The sequence below is a fragment of the Tigriopus californicus genome, chromosome 9, assembly GCF_007210705.1.
Source record: "Tigriopus californicus strain San Diego chromosome 9, Tcal_SD_v2.1, whole genome shotgun sequence".
Lineage (NCBI taxonomy): Eukaryota > Metazoa > Arthropoda > Copepoda > Harpacticoida > Harpacticidae > Tigriopus > Tigriopus californicus.
Genome location: NC_081448.1, coordinates 8,572,845 through 8,595,662, shown reverse-complemented (window position 1 = coordinate 8,595,662; position 22,818 = coordinate 8,572,845). Strand labels below are relative to the sequence as shown.

At 41.6% G+C, this 22,818-nt stretch overlaps 3 protein-coding genes across 3 annotated transcripts; all 3 read left to right on the top strand.

The window, feature by feature from the left end:
* The first annotated feature begins 3,828 nt into the window (after positions 1–3,828).
* Positions 3,829–7,589, top strand: LOC131887464 (moesin/ezrin/radixin homolog 1-like). The gene is made up of 9 exons (XM_059236081.1): positions 3,829–4,045; positions 4,185–4,376; positions 4,453–4,650; positions 4,718–4,972; positions 5,040–5,189; positions 6,506–6,715; positions 6,784–7,005; positions 7,074–7,259; positions 7,359–7,589. The coding sequence occupies exons 1-9, from the start codon at positions 3,914–3,916 to the stop codon at positions 7,521–7,523; spliced, it is 1,710 nt and encodes a 569-aa protein (XP_059092064.1). The 5' UTR covers positions 3,829–3,913; the 3' UTR covers positions 7,524–7,589.
* A 6,952-nt stretch (positions 7,590–14,541) lies between these two features.
* LOC131886706 (uncharacterized) lies at positions 14,542–16,357 on the top strand. The gene is made up of 2 exons (XM_059235106.1): positions 14,542–14,700; positions 14,757–16,357. Exon 2 carries the CDS (start codon positions 14,915–14,917, stop codon positions 16,355–16,357), a length of 1,443 nt encoding a protein of 480 aa, XP_059091089.1. The 5' UTR covers positions 14,542–14,700; positions 14,757–14,914.
* A 2,354-nt stretch (positions 16,358–18,711) lies between these two features.
* Positions 18,712–22,449, top strand: LOC131886703 (uncharacterized). Its single transcript, XM_059235103.1, has 3 exons — positions 18,712–20,420; positions 21,702–21,889; positions 22,310–22,449. The coding sequence occupies exons 1-3, from the start codon at positions 18,712–18,714 to the stop codon at positions 22,447–22,449; spliced, it is 2,037 nt and encodes a 678-aa protein (XP_059091086.1).
* Positions 22,450–22,818: the final 369 nt, after the last annotated feature.

The following is a 22,818-nucleotide window of genomic DNA, read 5'->3' as shown; positions in this document are numbered from 1 at the left end:
ATCTTGGGGATAGATAAATTGACTAAAATGATTCATATTAGCATTTTTAGTAGCACTACCCCCACCTCAGACAATCATTTAAATGCCTGTTTTTCTTGATGGTGCTACTTATACTGCTGGTCTAGATATGTGTCACTTTTAATTTTCTAGTCAATTAGCCCGATGAGCGAAAATAGATTGTTATGTAGAATGCCAGAATCGAAATGTTTGGCAACTTCAGAACTCTGCAAACAAATTCATTTGAAATCCATGTTTCGCCTTCGCCCAATTGTGGCAACCAAATCGACCTGCTTAGTTGCAGTTAGCAGCTCCAGCCTCCAGAGTCCTGGGACAGTCAGTTTGCATCGATCCGAAATCGGTCCAGACGCTTCCCAGTTCCAATTCTCTGCAGTTTTATTAGTCATCCTCAGCGTTGGGATTTGAGACGAGCGATAGTTCCATGAAATCAGCATTATCGATCGGCTGGCTCAACGAGGGCCATGCTTTTATGGTGTTTGGTGTTGCAGAGGCTTTTCCATCGGGCAAAGCGGTGGAATTTGCCATAAATATTGTTGCGTTGGACACTGAGGACATAGAAAGAAAGAAAGCTTCCTTTGCCAATTTGCATGTTTTTAGCTCTGGTTCCGACCGATGAACCAATCATGACTAAGAAGTTTATTTCCCACAATCCTTGAAGTGGAATCTTCGTTGAGATGAGACACGTTCCAAATAAAAAGGGAGCCTTTTTCGGATCAAGCCGTCGACACACACGAAGATTTGGCTACGTAGCAACAACAAACAAAAAGAGTTCAAGGCCCTCCACTACCCCTTACCTCACCATGGAAAGTGATCGACTGTGTAAGGTACTAGGAAAAAAGCGGTGCTCTCTTGCCATCAGTCCTAGCCGTCGTCTTCTTTCTCTTTCTTTCTCCTCTCCCATTTGTCTCCTTCCCTTTCCCCTCTGTCCCAGATGAGGGGGAAGATCTAGGAGAAGGGGCGCGGCGACAAAGGATATCTAACGCTGTAGGTCACCAAGCAGGAAAAAAGCAATACTTCTTATGCTCCTTCTCCAAGAACACGTTTGTTCGCAAAGCCAAGTTTTGTATCTTTCCGAGTTTCCGTGCATGATCATTCAAACATGATGTTATTCTCAGATTTCTTTTGCCCTGTCCCGAATGTTGAAACAAAACACACACAGAGAGGGAGGGAGGGACTTGAGAATAGTTGCCTGCTTTCAGTATTGGCCGTCACGTTAGACTCAAAAATACATTAAAGCGTAATGAGAGACAATCCCCAGAATTTAAAAAGCAATTGATCCTATGTGGTTGTGGTTTTATCATGTCTTAGACATGACTTAGACATCGCAAATGAGAATGAAAGTATTTTCGGCCGTCTTGGTTTTGCTTTCCGAACCCAGCGGCCTACAACTTATGTAGGGCATGTTTTTGTCAAGGATTACTTACTTGTCTTCAAGGATGCATGTATTCTGTGACTTGCTACGAGAGGTTGCGTGGTTTTCTTTCATATCATTACGCACTATTGCATTGTCAAGGTCGACGACCTTTTGAAAATCTAAAAAACCTCTAAGAGATTGAACTACGTTTAAAAATTTGCCAATTGAATTCCAGGTGATGCCCCCGCAAATAAATGCAGTGCGATCCGCAGTAACTCACAAGAGTTCTGGTGTTCTTTTGCAAACGCGATTGAAGTACCCAAACCGTTCAAACTTGAGCTTGAATCATTGTGTTACCTATTGAGCCGGAACGTCACCTGTTTAGGTTGAAGGACCTGAGTTAGGGTTCATTTTAAAACCCCTAGTCTTCTGAAGTCAGTTTTGGCATTGGTTAGGTAATCTGCACAACGTCTCATGACGTTTAAGTTAGTTAACGGGCAAAAATCTTTATGATCCACTTGAAAAAGTGTGAAAGACCAAGTTCAATAAAAAGATAATGTAATAGGTTTTAAGAACACACTAAGGTGCCCTCTCACACGAAATTATGTGAAAATGTTTTGAGAAAAGTGATCCTTGCCGCAATATGTAAGAATTAAAAAAAACGCTTTGAAAAAAAATTGCTTTCTCAAAAACCATTTATTTCATTTCGAATCATTAGCTGAGTAACACATTCATTTCAAATTTATGCAAAATCTACTCATTGGACATTTTAACATGTTTGGGTTTGGTTGAAGGACCTCCCTCAAACTGGACCAAAACCCAGAATCTAAAACCTTCATAAGGACTAAGAAATTTTGACTACAAAGACAGAGAGTTTTGTAACTATTTAAAAACAAAATATCTTTTCAAATGATTTGATCTAAAGTGTTCTTGGTGACTTTTATCTGTACAACAAATCATTAACATATTTATTTCTGGTGTTAGAAGGGTAGAGCCATGTTTCAAAACTCAAAACATTGCCTTTGTTCTTTTTGCTGCACCGTCTGTTCCTGGTCAGAAGAGCCCTTATTGCCGTATAATACTTTTTCGATTATGAAAATAATCAATTTCTATTTTTTTAAATGGCTGCTTAAATTGCACTTCAAATATCTTTGAAATGGAAATATTATTGAAATATTTTGGTCCCTTAAAAATATCCTTTTTAACGTATACCGACTCGAGGATAACAATCACATTGAATATTTGCCCATTTTTTGTCATGGGGGAGAGAAGAGCTCGTCATTCGAATTTGCTATTCCTTGAGAATCCAAGTTAAGGGAATAGTCGGTCGGTCGGTCATTCATTCAGGCTGTTAGTAATTAGAAATAAACAACAGATAAAAATCGCCGAATTAAAGACATCCTTGTTATCAAACTGTGAAGTGTCAAGAAATTGAAGGGATCTAAGAGTAGAGGGCTAAACTATTTAGAGACTTAAAGCCTTCTTGGCATTGATTGTTGGTTCGTTCGTTCGTGCAAGCTGTATCAGTTTCGCGTACAATTTAATCCATGGGATTTTACTCGATGTGCAATGTTGGGAAATATTTGTCATGGAACTGTTATCAATACTATCCAATAAATTACGCCATGACATCACAAAGTCTTGTTTGAAGGTATCGGAATATTTTTATAACTCCAAATACTTTGCATTCATTTTACTTGCTACTAGTCTTCAGCTGCTGATATCGTTAACTTAATGTCACTTTTATCTTTGTCGACATTCTAAAGTACAAGCTCAAATTCAGTCCTTATGGATCACTATTAGTGAGAAAAGTGAGAAAACTGGGACGAAGTTTTCAAAACTTTGGTTGCAGTTACTTAATTCTCAGCGGAAGCGGTAGCTTATTCTTTTACAATCTCACCACAAAAACTTTTTTAAAGAGTTTCTAGGTGTTAAAAAGCCGAAATCGGCGAAAAAAGACAAAAGAAAATCCTGATAATGAAATTTGCCACCTAAACTTGTTTAGCAATTAATCTTAGATTTGTTTTGCCGTCTTAATTGCCCTACACCATTGATTTCTAGAGCCTGGAGGTCGACCGACCGACCACTGGGTTGGCTAAACAGTACAATAAACCGGTTTGTGATCAATTCCCAGGAGACCATCCATTGTACTGTTTTACCAGCCGAGTGGTCGGTCGTTCGACATCCAATGTCTAGGAATCTATGCCTACACTTCCTGACAAGATATTTAACCCAACCTCGATTTCACTGTCATTCTAAACTGTTTGCGTAAAAATCAGCGCACCTAAATACTTTGGAAACAACAGGAGAAATTTTCTTGCTGTTAGAGAATGGCCAAAAGATCCGGCTCATAAGCATGGGAAACAATTCTTAGACCTTCGTCACTGATAAGTGATGACTCTTATTTCACAGATTAAATGCGAGCTTATCAGTTGGGGTTATCCACTTATCCATTATTAGCATTCAGAACGTGCTAAGAACTAGATCATTTCGGATTAATTGCTTTACAGAGGAAGGTGTGGTTCGTCATTTGCTAGAACCATGTCTGCCAATTCGAGTGTCAATCGTTGTGTGGTCTCCACATTCGAAACTGAATACAAAATGGTATACGACCCCAAATGCTACGCCAGAGATCTCTTCAGCACCGTAATTTCCACCACAGGCATTAGAGAGGTATTATCTGCGTTCAACTAAGTCAGGATCTCACTATATATGTCCATATGTCCATATGTCCATATGTCCATATGTCCACCAATTGAAGGGTACCTGCCAGCTTAGGATATGGAGCATAATTGTTTTCTTAATTTAACAGCAATGGTACTTTGGGTTGAGCTTCACCAACAATCAAGGTGAGGAGGATTGGTTAATCTTGGACAAAAAGATTAACAAGCATGACATTTCGCTCAAGGGAGATGTCAAGTTCAAGTTCAAGTTCAAGTACTTTCCCGAGAACGTCGTTGAAGATATCATTCAGAACGTCACCTTGAGGTTGCTTTTCTACCAGGTAATGTCGGTCAATCTGCTCAGCTGAGGTTTTTGTCTGGAATGAATGACCCTTGGGATGGTTTGCTTCCGTTTAGGTGAAGAACAGTATTCTGTCCGAATCAGTGTATTGTCCGGCAGAAAAGGCCATTCTCTTGGCCTCGTTTGCCGTGCAAGCCAAATACGATGACTTTGATGCGGAGAAGCATCCCCCCGGGTATCTTGCCAACGAGAGGATTCTTTGTCAAAAAATTATAGATCAGCACGACCGCTCAAAGAGGGATTGGGAGGATGTGGTAATGTTAAAAGGTCATTGGCCGATTCAAATGATTTGATGCTAATTGGGTGCTTCCAAACCCACAGGTGAGCGAGTTCCACAAAAAGAATCGCGGCATGTTTGCGGATGAGGCCATGATAGAATACCTGAAGGTTGCTCAAGACTTGGAAATGTTTGGCTTGTCCTATTTTGAAGTGATTGTGAAGAACGACAAGAAGTTGAGCCTGGGAATTGATGCCTTAGGCATCAACATTTACGACCTAGATAAAAAGTTGTCCCCGAAGTTGTCATTCCCCTGGTCGGAGATTCGAGTCGTTAGCAAGAAAAGGAAGCAATTCAGGGTGAGTTGACCGCTTCATGAATAGCTCATTCGTCAACCAATTTTCGACGCCTTGGGCATTTTTTTAGATCTCTTTCGTGGATAGAAAGAAATCAACGTTCAAAGCCAAGCCCGTGAATCCCAAAATGACGGCTACTATCTATTACTTGGCCACTGGGAACCATGACCTTTTTGTGCAACGTCGCAAGGGGGACACCATTGAAATTAAACAAATGAAGGTATGTGCACATTCTCGTTATCTCTGAGCGGCGTATACATAGAAGGCAGAAGCCGTAGAGCCTACCAGCGAACAAATTTGAAGGACTTTGTTTTATAGCTTGATGTCATATTGGGATTTCTAGCTCAACAATTCAAGCATTACTACGTCTCCTCAAGATTTGTTACGATAAGCCCATGTCCTTGAGAGTTGCGCCTATTATCATCATCAATAACTGCCCCTCTGCCCCTCTGTTCCCTGCCTGCATGCCTGCATGCCCATCTGGCTTGATTGCCAGTTCTTACTATGCCCCCTACTCCTACCTTCCTGCATGACGATAGACGGCCACCCAATAACGTCTTCGATCTCCCAGAGAAGTAGAAACCCAGCAATATTTCCACTTCCAGTCCCATTTCAAAGCACAGAGTACGTACGTACATACGTATGTATGAACTCTGAAACGTGCATGACTTCGTACGTTGATCCATACGCGATTATTGGTTAGAGTACATCATACGCACTGCCCGGTTATGGAGTCAGAAAATGCCGAGGGAAACGAGCGCGTCAAGTAAGCAACCCATTGGATCTTCTTCGCGAGTGGAAAAAATGAGAGCATTATGAATCCAAAGATTGGAGTATGCTTGCAAGTATTAAGCACTAGCCACAGCGAAAGGGCTGGTTGCATGATTTTGTTACTTAAAAAGCTTGCACACTTTTCGAACACGTTCGTTCGAGCAACGCACTATTTCCTGTTGCTTCTTGAAAATGCTGTTGTTTTGACGCCAGCTCGAATTGAACCTCACCGTTTGTTAGACATTCATTACGAGTGGGTTTGAACAAATATTCTGCTTTCAACTAATCCCTTGAAGAGTAAGTTATTATGAAAGATTTTGGCCCCAAGAGTTAAGATGCGTACGTCAAACAAGAGGCAAGGAAGGACACGTAATAGGTACTAGAAATCAAAATATCCCACAACCAGTCTTTAGGGACGAATTTGGGATTGTGAATGCTTGACTTTTAGATCGCATAATCTACCATAGTGCGTATGGTTTTGCACGTGGGTTTCCTACATTTTGCTTTTCACAAACTGTTCCTGGCTGCGCCGCCCTTATTGTCCATTGATTCTTTTAAAAGTATCCGAATTCGTCGAAGGGCTCGCTTAAAGGAGGCATGTTTGTATACGCAGACTTCACACTGACGAAATACAAATCACTTCCCCTTTTGACACAAGTCAAAGCAATCTTTTCAAATTCCAAATAGAAAAAAAGTCGAATCGAAGAATGCCTTTCAATATTTCCACCATGGTTTTCTTTCATGGTCCTCGTTTCCTCATCCCAGGAACAAAAGGCAATCGAGATGAAGATTCGCGAGCGAGAGTTGCAGGCTTTCAAACGCGAAAAGCAATTGAGACAACGTGTTGAGGAAGCTCAAAAGAATTTAGAAAAGCAATACAAGGACCTGGAAGAACAAATGGCTGAGCGGAACAAAGAGTTGGAAAAGGCCTCGGAGAGTATTCGTCGTTTGGAGGAGCAATTGCGGGAGGCCCAGGTATGAGCTACCTAGTATTTTAGCTTGGTCAAGACTTACTCTCTTAATGGATTACTTACACACCTTAGACAATGAAAGATGACCTTCAGAAGCAACAACAGGAGCTGAAGGATATGCTCGAGAAGATGGAAAAGGACCGGGAGATGGATGCCGAAGAAAAAGAAAAATTACAAAGCGAAATCAAAGCCAAAGAGGAGGAAATTGAAGCCGTGCGTCTCAAAGTGGCCAATCAGGAAGAAGAGACTCGAAAGATCCAAAACGAGATCGAAGAGGCCAAAAAGACGATCAAGGTAGAATTCCCCCATAAGGCCATGAAGGTTATCCTCCAAGGTTATTTTACAACAATGAATTCTTGCAGGAACAAGTGGAGAAACGCATTGATATCCCTGTGATGAACAGTGACTTTGAAGAGAAAGAAAAAATCCCCGAAATTGTTGTCGATAAAGCCATTGGTGGTGGAAATAGGAGCAGCAGCGACAGCAGTGACAGCGAAGACGAAGAAAAAGAACGGAAACCAGACCCGAAAACCGAGAACGTTCTGAAGGTGAGTAACATCATATCACGTGGTTGGTTCGCTGAAGAATTCGTACTCGATCAGAGTTGTATCTATCATTTTCCTATTTTGCTTGTCCGATTCCTTTAGACCTTGCGGGAGGATTTGGACAAGACGTTGGTCGAGGGGAGAGAAACCGAAGAGGATCGACAACATCGTGACAATCTAAAGCAAGGCCGCGACAAATACAAAACGCTAAGAGACGTCAGGATGGGCAACACAAAGCGTAGAATTGACACTTTTGAAAACATGTAGTTCCCACTGTATCGAACACAAGTGGTTCCTATACCTATGCGCTCAGAAATATAGCTGTTAACCGGGGGTTGATTGATATTTTTGTAGGATTCAATAGAATGGGGCATTGTTCATTGTTAAGTTCGTGTGTTTGTGCCTACCACCCAATTTCGTTACCTCAAAATGTCCCTTTTCACTCGTTCGCTTCCCAACAACGTCATTACCAAACATGCTGAGTGCCGAACTCCAGCCTACTTTAGTTCATTCTCTCACGTGGAAGTAGAAATGTTCAATTCATAGCATGCCACATCGTTTAGTGATTTGTTGGTAAAGCACATTAGTTCCCCGCTATCCGATCCCCGAGACGCTCGCCTGAGGTCCGTTGGCCTCTTCTTCCATCGGCAGGATACTCATCAAAAAGTGGTGATCGGATGTGAAAAATTCCCATGAACTGTCGAGTCCTCCGATGTGTCGGTATAATCTCAAAATTAACAGACACGTCAATAGCTCATCCTTGGTTCAAACCTCGTAAACCGTTGGCTGACAAGGAAATGTCCGAATCGATCGTTGAAGCGATTGATACCTCCTTAGTCGTCAAAAGTACTGCATCCTATCGTTCAAAAAGGGCCCCGTTCATTGTTGATAAATATCCTTTTCACCGAGGAAGGAAGTCATTTGGGAAACAAGTGGCTAACTGATTTATGATGGACCCATTAGGCTCAGTTTGAAAATTCAGATGATCACTTTGAAATTGAATTCCAGGAATTATGTCCAAAAGTTAGATTCATTTGAACCTTTGGGTCCAGCACGACTCATTTCGCTTGAATTGGCGAATCAGCTATTAACTCAAGTATCTCTTCTGCGTAGCAAGTGCTCGATAATGCTGTTAGAAATAGCAATAAGGTATGTTGACATTCCTCTGATACTCGTAGCAAAGGAGCAATGGGAAACTAGGTCAATTACTTTGGAATTTGTTTTAAAATAATGCAAAACGGTAAACAAAAAACATGCCCAACTTGGAGTCATTTTTTCACTAAGTACTAACATTTTGATATTTAAATTGAATAATAGGTCAAGCCGAACGTCACACCATGATCAAGAAACATATGAATACGAGTCGCTCTATTGAGTTTAGGTGTGATGAAATGAATCATGCGTTCAAGTTAAACAGATGTGACGTTAAATTGCCTTTGATACCCAAATCGTTTGCCTGTCATATAACCACAAAACTAATAGTTGCAAGAAGTAAGTGTTAGTTTTAAATCCAAAAAGACAAGCTAGATCGGGAGTTCGGGTAGTTGAGAAGCCCAAGAAACGCACCAGAACTAAAGCTCCCTTTTTTTCTCCATGCTGACAAAAACTCAACTACTTCCATAATTGGATCAATGGTGCAGATCTAAAACTGAAGCATATGGACATAAAATGAGGTAAACCATTCCTTTACCCACATTCCATATGAATCTATGTTAATTTCGTCCAAGATTACTCCAAATTTGTTGTGTGAATCTGAAACAGCTCGACCCTAACAGTTAATGGCAACTTGCCTCCTTTAAAGATTTCATTTGCTCTTTTCATTTTTCAATTTTTATGATAGTTTTATTGCAACTTTTTGTCCCTAAAGGACGTTATTGTTTTAGACTATTTGTCCCTTCTTAGTTACATATAAGCTTGGTCAAACAATTTTTCGTTTCTTTGAATGTTGATACCATCATGGGATGTGCAATAGCTTCATGAACTGCATTAGTGCTTCTCTACAATGCTCATCCTAAGCTACCTAATGAGAGACCCTTGGCACAAAGTAGAAAACTAAATCCACTAGATCCTACCAAGGTTGATGAAAAAGATCAAAACAGGGTGGCCAGAAATAACGGCAATTTCTTCCCTCATATTGAAAAACAAATCGATCAAACATTCCAATCAAAACTTCCCGCGTAAATATTTGAACATGAGCTGTTTTTCAAGGTTCCTTACAAACAAACTGTGCTAATGTTTCGCCATTAAAGAGGCAGGATTCAATTTCGCCCATAAGCCGCCACAGCGCGGGAAAAGGGAAGCAGTCATGACCATTGAGAATACCATTTGTTCACGTTTTAAATCGGAAAATGGGCAAATGGGCCTCCTTTGAGATGTAAAAGCTGATTTCAATTGCCATTAGCGATTCACTTTCTTTTCGATGCGCAATCAAAGTAGCCCTGACATCCCTCATTGTATACATGAATACTGTAAGCCTGAACTGAAAGTTACTCCTTCCGTCTCTCTTGAGTGTTTTCACCACGTCGATGAAAATGATAATTTGAGCCCCATCACACTGCATAAACCCTCTGTTCTCCCATTCAAAGAACTGGTTTGTGCCTTGTTTACACCGCCTAGATGCTTTCGCCAGTCCAGCCTCTGGTGGCATAATTTTTTGTGGATCAGTAAATATTTCGTTTGACTCACCCAAAACTTTTAAAGCGGTTAAAGGGTTGCGTTTGGTGCTTCTAATCAGAATTTAGAGGAGCTTTCAGGGATTCAGATTGACACCAAAGAGGTTAGCCCCTTTATCTTTTGGGTATCAAAATATGTTTGTTTGGTGCACCCTTTTGTGTTTGTGTGCCACTCCATTGTTCCGGATGCCCTTTAGATTGGTGTACCCCTTTAGAGTTAGGTGTACCATTTCGATTTCGATGTATCAATGAAAAAAGTTTAACGTGCCCTTTTCTGTTTTTCGGGAACAGGTTCTTATGTCATTCATTCTACTTTTTGCCGCTAAAGCAGCGCCTTAAAGAGCGCCCCTTGCCTTCTCCAGGTGCGGGCAAACAATGGATCGTATATAACTCGAACACAGTTCGGAAATAAAAGACCGCCCTTCAAAAGAAACGATGCTTAGATTTGAAGCCCCCATCAAATTGATGATGGTCCTTAGCTTCTAGAGCACTTTAGAACGAGTTACTTGGCTGTTGGAATTCACTAGTTTTTTTACGCCGTAAATTCCTGTTCTTGTTTTTCGGCATTTAGACACCTGGATTGGCTCATCAAATTAAGCAAAGTATTTGGAAGTACGGGATGATCTCGGGCCATCCGCCTTGAAGCTACATCTTAATTGGGATATATTTCGAAAGAGCTTTCTACTGTGTGGGGGAATACTGATCAGGTCCTCGCGCGTCTTGATCTTATTCAGATCAAGACTGGTGCAAACCTCCATACAGGCTTCAGTGAGCTGGAGGTTTGCGTCATCGAGGGACATATGGGTGTGTCTCCAATGCATTAACAAATTTAACATTTCAGAGGGCAGAACGAGCATTTTGTTAGTCTATCTCTATAAAGAAAAAGGATGATACTCCAACCAGCGCTTCAACATGAGTGTCAACAGGAGGATCCGAAGGAGATGGGTTGATTGAGTAGTTTGCAGGGCAGTAGTAACGGAGTTACAAATAACGAAATTACAGTAATTCGTTCTCTTTTTCGAAAAAGGAGAATTTCAAAATGATGTGGTTGTAACGACTCAGAAACTAAACGAACTACTCGTCACTCGCTTCTGTTCCAACTTCTAGAATGGCCATTAATTTTTCGTTTATCTCGTGACAGCTGAGGAAACTTGAGGCTCACCAGAAATTGCCACTTTTTTTCTTAACTACTCTGAGGTTGTGCTTGGTTTTAAATCTTGTTGCATTTGCTACTTTATTGATTACCTCTTCTCAATCATATTCCGTTGGAATGAAGACCTTATTCAGTGCAATCGCCAAATAAGGAAAACTTTCTTTGGCTTGAGCGTGATGCATCAAATTTCCATAGTCTTCTCATTTCCATGACTTAAGGCACAGGGAAGCTTCACCGGCCTGACAATGTCTAATACGGATTGTTCAACTTGACTTGTGAAACATTGTTGCAAACACTCAACAATCATTACCCCATCCAGGGTCCCAATATTGACTCCTCAAAGCATTGTGATGCAATACGTTTTGAACAATTATGCTAATATTATATGTCAATTGCAAAATTGTTGACACAAACTCTTCAAATGTTAGGTGTTTGGATTGCTTGAAGCAAAATACACGATTTCTGCAGAGAAGTCTGGTCCTGATGGGGCAAAAACCATAAAATGTTGGTCATCGAGATTTTAGGAAGGGTAACGACTAACGCCAATAAATATTTTCAATAGCGGTTGTGTAACGAATTATTAGTTTTGACCAAAGTAGTTGCAACTGTAATTCGTTCCTTTTATTGAGGAACGACTATTGCCCTGCTAGTTTGTAATAATATCTTGAAATTAATGATCAGACACAGGGGAGTCAGTGACTATCTCTTGTTCAATGGCATCAGGATCGTCAGTCAGGACCAAGTCTAGTATATTTTTTTCATTTGTTTTATCTGCAACGTGCTGGGTAAGACCAAATTCATACTGAAAGTCCTCAAATTTATGTAAAGGAGTTTGATGAGGCAATAGGAACTCCATAGTATCCATGGCCTTCCTCAGATTTGTGACAATGGTCACGACAGTGTTAGGGAAATTATAGTCTCCACAATGGAGTTGACATGAATTTGAGGTGGGTGGTGCTGATGGGAGGGAGGATGGAGTATTGGTTGAGATGGCAAACTAGTCTTAGGCTTGTTGTCTCAAACTTCTCGCTGAGACTTATTTTCACGTTTTACCAACTTTGTAGCTGTAAATTTCTTGCTCGAGTCGTCCATTGTTGGCCTTTCTCTTAGGGTGCCCTTGATATAGGCAGATTTGCATTTCTTCTTTTTTACAAATAAGTGAAATAGTGAGCGTTACTTTGGGTCATTAGAATAACGAAGGCGTCATGTATTTTTAATATGTCAAACCATCAGGTTTGCCGGTTTGTCAGAGCATTTGTTATTTTGACATATAATATCTGTTGGCCAGGTGGCTTTGGAGGTCTTTGGAGGTGGTATCAGCGCCTCTAATGTCTTTTGATTTCATTTTGATTGTAATTGTTCAAATTCCCTTTGATCTGGCTAGAACTAGGTATCCAATTTTTTGGTAGAAATAATAGCTTTGTTGAAAAACAAGGGTGTTTGGTGTCTTTAGACCTTCAAATGAAAATTGTAGGCATGGGTTTGCCAGTATTCATTCGAATATCTGGCACTATTGCTGCAATATTAAAAGAAAAAGACAAGGTCACCTTACTTATTGTTAGACAAGCTTGATCTTGTGTCTCAGGATTGATTTGTTGCATTGCCATTCTTTTTCTTTTCAAAAATGAATAGTGATGAAGGCGTAGTTCTTTCCTTTTTTATGCCTACCACAGCGCAATTCATTTGAGAGGTTGCAAAAAGTTTTTGGGATGCGGCGACGTTATAAAAGGAAAGCTACATATAAGCAAAGAAAGTGGTTGAAAGTGTGGACAAACAAAGTCAAGCAAGCAATCTGTGTCAAAGTAAAAACGCGAAAAAGGCGGGAAATTCAAACTGAACAAACTCGTCAATTTCAAGGTCAAAGCATTGGATGTTCAAGTCAATGATTTTGTTCAAAATGCTCCTAAAATATGACATTTTGCTGGCAGATTCATAATCAATCACATGTCCTCAGATTTCTTATGTATTGTAAACTTGCTGACTGCCATAATATTAAAAACTCCAATTTGACCCTTTGATGAATTTCATAACAGCTCTTGGCTTCTATTAAATGCTTCTAATAAACTGTCAGTTTTTCTCATTAATATGCATAAAAACTACTTTTAACCAGAGAAAAGTACAATTAGATCCGTGAATCTTCGGGCCTGCTTAATTTTTCAATCATTTCAAAAACCTGTTCATAGCTATTCTAAAGCTTTTTAACGATGGTTTAGTCACAATTATTTTTGTTTGATACTCAATGACCCAAACCCTACCCTACCCAACCAAAACCTACCCAAAACATGCAAAAACGGAGCTCAGCAAAACACCTTTTCAGCTCATTCATGGCAAATTCAGTCGCTTCAATATCTAGAGAGATGGTCGCCAGTCATATATTTCTCTACGAAATCCCCATTGAAAAGCGATATCAAAGGACCAACTAAAAAAAAAAGAAAAATTGAAGAAGAATTAGGCATTAAAACTGAAGATACTTGAAGCTTTAAAATCAACATGATCAAATTTTAAAGGTAGGTTGTTGTTGTAGTGAGCATGTTAAATATAACACTTGGAACGGCTCCGCTCGCAGTTAATGGAGAGAAAAGTATTGAGCAGGTTTCGTTCATGAAGGATTTAGGTGTAGTATCTGTATCTGTCTATTCAATCCTTGCAGACGTGAAGCTTTCTTTTGAACATATCTTTGGGTTGTTATGGTTGACCTCCTAACATTATAAAACACATAAGTCTTCTAAAAGTTTATGAAAAGTGACTCATTCATAAGTTATAAGCCCGATTGTGATTTGTGTTTTATGTACTTGTCCATCCACATGTCCTCTTTCTTGGCGCGCGGAGTGACGTCACAGCTGGTAGTTACAACATTGCCGTCGTACCAGTTCTACCCTGGTGCATAAATTTCTAGACGCTGGATGTCGGACGACCGACCACTCGGTTGGCTAAACAGTACAATAAACCGGTTTGTAATCAATTCCCAGGAGACCATCCATTGTACTGTTTTACCAGCCGAGTGGTCGGTCGTCCGTAAGGTAGAGATACTTACAGATGTAGTTACGGCAGACCGGGTGAGGATCCCCGCACTTACCCTTACACACATCAATAAAGAATAAGGAGAAAGTAGCAGAGACCTGCCTCTATCGAGGCTGTTGGCTGCGGAAAAAACAACAGAAATATGTCCTTGAGAGTCCTTTGCAACCAAAAATGGTTCAAAATTGACTGGCAAGACTTTCACATAAGAGACCGGCTTTCGAATCCATGCATGAAAAGCCATGACTCAAGGCCCTCTCTTAATTGAATGCATCATGTGGATGCCAATTTCAATTTTTTAAAAAAGTGAATGAAGTAACTTCCTGCTATGTGACCATGTTGATCTAACCTCTATGGTGATAATCGATGATAGTGCAATAGAGAAAATGAATTATCCCCAAAGAACTGTACGTCCCAAAATAGAGGACGAGTNGTGGGTTTGTTCTGCACTCTTTTGGCTATATTTATTGGTTGGTTCTGGTCACTGGTCACCTTCGGCTAAAATTTCTTGAATGGCTAGTGTTACATCAGTATCTTCTGGGGACGCCATCTTGCTTAAGTTTCCCTGGGTCCAAAGCCACATCGAGCCTATTCAATATCGGTATGTTGTAATTATTCATTTGTGTCCGTTGTCTTATAATTTGTTTTGTTAAATAGAAACCGTCATTTCGTGGACTGGATAATTGGTTTGGATTATTTCGGTGGACGCGTTTACGAGAATAGGTCTCAGCCGCAACGTGCACATTAGGGTGTACGTTACAGTTTCGATAGAGATTCGATGTGTTGGATTAAGGTGGTCACAGGTGTTAACCATCATGGCGTATGAATCTGGTCAGGAACAGGTCCTGACCGGGGATATCCCTGCCGAGGATTCCGAAGACAATGTGGTCAATCGGAGAAGGATAGCGCTACTTGGAAGTGTGACAAGAAAGGTCAATGAAATAGAACCCCTTATCCTGGACCCGTCGAATTTATTGATAGTCGAAGAAGATTATCGGGAACTTACCCATCGCATGGAAGCATTAAGAGCCGAGGTCCAGGAAGAGGCAAGCCGCCCCGAGTTGGGGGAGGAGACATGTAAACAGATCTTGGATTGGTACCACGCGAAATCGGCGGACTTCCTCGCCACCAAACGAAGAATCTCGAATTGGATTGATCGCACCAACCATCTAGTGGTCCAACCCTCAGATAGCGTTTCAGTAGCTGGGTCAGACAGATCTCGTACATCTGTCGTGTCCAATGCTAGATCTGAAGCCCGAATTCGCCTAGTTGAAAGCCAGGCCAAACTCGAAGCCCAACAAAAACTTGATACAGACTTGAGGCGTATCCAGGAAGAGCGCTGGAGGATTGAAAAGTCTTCTCAAGAGGAGAGGGAACGTCTGAATCGACTAGAACGAGACGCTCGCGCCGAATCCGAGAAGAAGAGGATATCGGATATTAGCGCCAAACTGGACCAATTTGATGCAATCGACCGCAATAAAGAACAGGAACTATTCGGCCGAGGTAATGAGGCTCACTCAGTCATCAGATCCAGCCACCAGATCGATCTGTTAGCCGAAATTGCTTTGAGATCACATCTCCCCAAATCCGAACCTGAGGTATTCGACGGTACTGATCTCACACGTTTTACGTCCTTTATGCAAGCCTTTGATCGCTTAATTGCTTGCAACACGAAGTCTCCGTCTGATCTTCTTTATTACCTCGAGAAATACACCCAAGATGAGCCGCGGGAATTAGTAAGAAGTTGCTTTCACATGAATCCGACTGATGGGTATCAGGAAGCCCGTCTATTGCTGAAGAAAGAGTACGGAAACGAATTTCAGGTCGCTAACGCCTTTCTCCAGAAAATTCAGAAATGGTCTAATATCAAGAATGACGACATAGCTGGTTTGAAGAAGCTTTCTATTTTTCTTCGTGGCTGTGAAAATTATTTGAAAACTGTTTCAGGCATGAACCAGTTGAATAGCCCATCTCAAATTCAAGATATAATTATGAAGCTGCCCATGAAACTTCGGGAAAGGTGGAGAAACCGCGCATTCTACTTGTTGGAAAACAAGGGATTTGTTGAATTCAAGGACTTATCGGATTTCGTTCATCTACAAGCTAGCATTGCATCCGTGCCAATTTTTGGTGATATCAAAGATCCCAGCCCCAATCAAGGCCGAACTAACCAAAATGTCGGGGTCAAAAGATCGATGTCTTTCGCTTCAAGCACAAACTTCAACTCAGCATTCAATGAAAACTCTGTTGCNACTTGAAGAATATGGCCAGTAAAAGTTTGCAGTCGTGCTAAATGTCACAACTCCGATAATTCCGAAACAAAACAAAAATGTACATGCAACAATCCATATTCGTTTTTCAAATGCTCTATGGGTCAAATTTGGGTATCTTTACATACACTAGGATAGAAGTCATGGTTTGAGTCTCCGAAATTGAATCCCTGGATTGGATCTTGTGGTTGAATCTTAAAGATCCATCTTCGGCTACATTTAGGGCGGCTTTAAGGCGGCTTTAAGGCGGCATTACACGAAGATAAAAACTGAGATCGCATCCGGTTTGAGGATTGAAGTTGGAGTAGTGCTGGGGCGAGTTTTTGGTGCATGAGTCTTTTGTTCGACTTGAGTACAGTGAAAGAAGAAGTGTTTGTCAAGCTCTCTGATAAGTAATGGTTTTCGAAATAGAGACGCCATTAGTTCAAATTTCAGTTACTTTACTTAATATTGGTTAAAGTCAGTGAAAAGGTGAAATAGTTTAATAAACATTTTTGTCCTTTCTTGTGATCATATCTTTCCCCGCACTCTACTTCTCAACCATTTGAAGCAGGAACGCCACTTTGTCAGGCGTAATGCCAAATGAAACAATCGATAAAAACACTTGGAATGTCGACAACAAGGATGAATCAGCAAGCGGAAATGGCTCGAAATACTGAATAGCCATGCAAAATATATTCAAACGCCAAGAGCTTGGCAATTTGGGTGATACGGTGACATTCCTTAAACAGTATTAGAAAATTAAAATGACGGCAAGTGTTCGGGATGGAAATGTACCAAGGCTTCAATCTTAAGAATGAAAGTAGTCCTACTTCCATATTCAAACCGGACACAATCCTGGTTTTCCATCGTGGTCTAGATGTAGCCTTAGTCTAAAAGAGATTGGTAACCTTTTAATGTTTGGCCATATGAATACTGATTCCTGTAATCCCAGATATTTGCTCTCGGGCTGTGCTGTTGTAAAGGGATTTGCAATTCTTGCATGAAATTCTCCAATACTTCGAGGATGACACTGAAAGGCTGCATTTTTTTATTTCAATAAAGAAAAGAGAGCACAAAGGTGAAGGTTCTAGAGGAACTGGCCATGGAGAGGGAGATATCGTTCATCTCCATAACAGAAATCTGTCTACAGCCAGGGGTCTTTGGTGAAGAACTGGCTTTAGTTGATTTCAACTTTGTTCGTTGCAATAGGATTACCGTATGAGCGATAAGTTTGGGTTCCAATTTGAAAATTTGATATAAAGTTACCAAATTTATGAATTTGACGCCAAAATTTGATTCCATAGTCCACTTGCCCAATGCCCAACACATGCAAAAACGGAGCTCAGCAAAACGCCTATTCAGCTCATTCATGGCAAATTCAGTCGCTTCAATATCTAGAGAGATTTGTCGCCAGTCACATATTTCTCTACGAAATCCCCATTGAAAAGTAGTATCTAAAAAAGTAAAATTGAAGAAGAATTAGGCATTAAAACTGAAGATACGACTGTGTGTGAAGGTGTGACTGTGACTAAGAATGTTATTCAATGTAAAAACTCTCATGTCTGACTGTAAAAAAAAAGGCATAACTAGAAATAGTCAAGAACAATGCTAAAATATTTGATCCACCAATGAGCTGGTATTAGGTGGTCTAAAAAGGTCGAGGAATTTGGACAAATACTGATCCAAATGGGATTTAAATGAGAGGAAGGGGTCAATTGTTTTGAACGGTGGCCGCATTCAATGGTAAAAAGTGTCAGCATTCAGGTTGATCTAATGGAAAAAAATGTTGATCTAGCCTCTATGGTGATAATCGATGATAGTGCAATAGAGAAAATGAATTATCCCCAAAGAACTGTACGTCCCAAAATAGAGGACGAGTGTCAAACTGTGCNTTCCGTTTTAAGAAGATGGTCCATGAGGCAAAAATTGACCGCCTGAAGGAGCTCGGACTTTGCTTCGGATGCCTTGAACCCGGCCATGCCTCAAGAAGTTGCGTCAAAAGATTGCAATGCCAAGAATGTCATCGGTTTCATCCGACTTGTTTGCACCGAGAACATCGAGAGCACACCTCTCATGAGAGCCAGGCAATTACTGCGGCCATTACCGGTCAAAACATTACGAAGGATACGACGTCTGCTTGTTGCCTTAATAAGTCAGAGGTTTCTTGTCAAACAGGGGCCGGTAACCTTTCAAGGGTTGCTTTGGCCTTGATACCCGTCAAAGTAAAAGTCAAAGGTCAAGAAAAATATGTCGTTACCTATGCAGGCCTAGATAACTTCGCCAGTGATTGTTTTGTGAGAGATGATATTCTTGAGGAACTGGGCATCAGTGGAAAAAAGACCGAAATTCGCCTCACTACCATGAGCTCTACGAATCAAAGAGTGGAAACGAAAGCAGTTCACGGTCTTGAAATCTTGGATCTGGACGAAAACGAGCGGATCTGCTTGCCGACAACGTACGCGAGAAAGGAACTTCCAGTTTCATGTTCAGATATAATCACTGAAGAAGATCTCAAGGGCTGGCCTCATTTGTCGGATGTTCCCTTGTGCCTCATTCAAGCGGAAGTTGGCCTCATGATAGGAGCTAATGTGCCCGAAGCGATTAAACCGCTCAAAGTCGTTAGTGGTCCTCCAACGGGTCCGTATGCCTCCCAGCATCGATTGGGTTGGGCTATAAATGGACCATTGAGTAGGAAAAGAGTGGGTGATGTGATTCAATGTAATCGAACCAAAGTGGATTTGGAGGAAATCAATATCAAAATTCGCCACATGTATGATGCGGAGTTTCAAGACTCTGGATTGGACAGTCGAGGGCCATCCGTGGATGATACGAAATGGCTCAAAAGGGTAGAAAATTCCATCCGAACTGACGAACGAGGGCATTACGAAATTGCTCTACCTTTCCGAGACACAACTCCAAGTTTTCCAAACAATCGCAAGCAAGCTCTTCAACGGCTGGAGAGTATTGGAAAAAGGATGCAACGTGATCAAGATTACAGGAAAGATTACTCCGCTTTTATGCAAACTATGTTGGATAGTGACTTTGCCGAACCGGTTCCACTGAGCGAATTGAAGCCTAAGATCGGACAGGTGTGGTACATCATCCATCACGCGGTGTATCACAAAAGGAAAAAGACCATCAGAATTGTCTTCAATTGTTCATCGAAATTCATGGGAATTTCACTCAACGACACTCTACTACCTGGACCAGATTTAGTCAACAATTTGTTAGGCGTGTTGATCAGATTCAGAGAGAGGAAGATTGCCATTATGGCAGATATAGAGAAAATGTTTTATCAGGTAAAGGTTCCTGAAGAAAACTACGACTTCTTGCGATTCTTATGGTACCCTGATGGAGATTTCACTCGAACCCCGCATGAATACCGGCTGAAAGTCCACGTTTTTGGAGCGGTATCATCTCCCAGTTGTGCGAGTTTTGCCCTCCAACAGGCAGCTCGGGATCACGAAGATAAAGTCAACCGCTCAACAGTCAAGACCATCAAGGACGGGTTTTATGTGGATGATCTTGTTGTCTCTGTGGACGAGGTTACCAAAGCCATAACTCTGCTCAAGGAGATTCGATTAGTTTGTAGTCAGGCTAGGTTCAATCTGACCCAGATCTCCTCAAATGATCGAGAAGTCCTATCATCTTTCGACATCAAGGATCTTGCCCAAAAATTCCAGCCACTAGATCTGCATCATGAAGAATTGCCCATTGAGCGAGCACTAGGTGTGACTTGGAACGTTGAAACCGACACATTGGGTTTTAAAATCCATTATCAAGAGAAGCCCCACACAAGACGGGGCCTCCTTTCAACCATCTATGCTATATATGACCCGTTTGGACATTTAGGACCCATCATCATGCCAGCAAAGAGAATACTTCAGGAACTCTGTCGGAGGAATTGTGGTTGGGACGAACCCCTCCCAAGTGATCTCAGGGACGTGTGGGTTAAATGGACGTCCGAACTTTCACTTCTATTGGACTACACCATCCCCAGATGGATTAAAATTTCTGACGACGTCAAATCTGTGCAAGTCCATGTGTTTTGTGACGGCAGCGAAGTTGGGTACGCAGCGGTATCTTACTTACGGGTTGTGAGATTGAGTGGAGTCCATTCAACTTTAATGCTGGGGAAATCGAGGTTAGCCCCCCTCAAGAAAATGTCCGTACCAAGATTAGAATTGGCAGGAGCCAAGTTGGCCGTTGAGGTTGCTTCCCTCCTCCGACAAGAACGATCATACGACCAAGCCGATGAGTACTTTTGGACAGACAGTGAGACTGTCCTCAAATACTTAAGGAACGAACGTAAACGATTTAAACGATTTGTTGCAAACCGAGTTGAGTTCATTAGAGAACGATCAGAAACGAGCAAGTGGAATCACGTCTCTGGACGTGAGAATCCTGCTGACATTGGCAGTCGTGGCCTCCCGATCCGAGATTTCATCCAAGATACCTTGTGGGTATTAGGTCCACAATTTTTGCAGCAGCCCGTTGACACATGGCTCGGAAATGTCGTTGATTCTCAATTAGAAGATGATGACCCGGAAGTTGTGAAGGACCACGTCATTTGTGCATCTACTTCAACACTGAGTGATGTTGTTATGGATTGGTTTGTTGGTGTATCAAATTGGAATCGACTGCAAAGAATGATTGTTGGATATGTTAGGTTCAAGACAAAGCTGATGACTGGTTCGAATTCACCTTTGGAGTCAACAGATTTATTTGCTCACGCCGAGCGAATAATTCTCAAACAAGTTCAGAACACTACCTTTGGGCTGCTTATGAAAGAGATCGAGATGAAGAGGGATTTGGGAAGGAACCACCAACTGTCAAAGCTTTCGCCATTCATCGATGCACACGGGCTTTTGCGGGTTGGAGGACGAATTGATCTTGCCAAGGACCTCAATTTTGACCAACGACATCCTCTGATCGTGCCGAAGGGACACGTTGCAATGCTTCTTGCCAGAAATGCACATGAACGAGTGGGGCACTTGGGAAGGGAATCAGTACTTGCTCATTTGCATCAACGTTACTGGGTTGTTGGTGCGAAAGTGTTAGTCAAGAAGATACTCCGTGATTGTTTGCACTGTAAAAAATATCGTGGAAAAACCATTGAACAATACATGTCTGACTTGCCAGAAGACAGGTTAACACCCGATCAGCCTCCATTTACAAACACTGGAGTGGACATGTTTGGTCCATTTTTGGTTACAAGAGGAAGATCCACTGTTGAACGGTTCGGACTTGTGTTCACTTGCTTAACTTCGCGAGCCGTACATCTGGAGGTTGTGTACGAGAGGTCGACGGACTCTTTCATTCAATCCCTACGCCGTTTCATTGCCCGTAGAGGACAGGTTCGACTCATGCGGTCAGATAATGGTACCAACTTTGTTGGAGCTGAACGTGAGATTCGGGAGACGTTGGAGACCTTGGTACATGAGGACATTCGAGAAGAAATGGTAAAGATGCAAGTCAAGTGGATCTTCAACCCCCCTTACGCCCACCATTTCGGAGGTGTATGGGAAAGAGAAATCCGTACCATTCGTCAAGTTCTTGCCGGAGTCCTGAGCGAGCAACCCCGGTCCTTGTCTGATGAATCTCTATCCACTTTGTTTTGTGAAGTAGAGGCTATCCTGAATAGCCGCCCACTGACCTCTGTATCCGATGACCCCTTAGATTTGAACGCAATTACACCAAACCACCTCTTACTTCAGAAATCTGGCCCGACCCTTCCACCTGGACTATTTCAAAAGACCGACCTATATGCAAAACGTCGTTGGAAGCAGGTCCAATACCTTGCAGACCTCTTCTGGACAAGATGGAAAAAAGAGTATTTGTTCCAGCTTGTTAAACGCCAAAAGTGGACCAAACCAAGAAGAAACACCAAAGTCGGAGATTTAGTACTAATGGTTCAGGAAAACGTCCCTCGATATCGATGGCCTCTTGCTCGTGTAGTCGACGTGTTCCCTGGTCAGGACAAAATGGTTCGTCAAGTCAAAGTTAAATCCGCGGGTGGGACCTACAAGAGGCCCATATCTCACCTTGTCATGTTGCAAGAGAACAACGAATTGGATCAAAAAACTCGTCGGAATTGAAGAATTTTAAGCAAACAAAAGAAACCATACAACCCCAAATTTCTTGTAACTGAGTCGAGGCTCAGTTAAGGGGCCGGTGTGGGTTTGTTCTGCACTCTTTTGGCTATATTTATTGGTTGGTTCTGGTCACTGGTCACCTTCGGCTAAAATTTCTTGAATGGCTAGTGTTACATCAGTATCTTCTGGGGACGCCATCTTGCTTAAGTTTCCCTGGGTCCAAAGCCACATCGAGCCTATTCAATATCGGTATGTTGTAATTATTAATTTGTGTCCGTTGTCTTATAATTTGTTTTGTTAAATAGAAACCGTCATTTCGTGGACTGGATAATTGGTTTGGATTATTTCGGTGGACGCGTTTACGAGAATAGG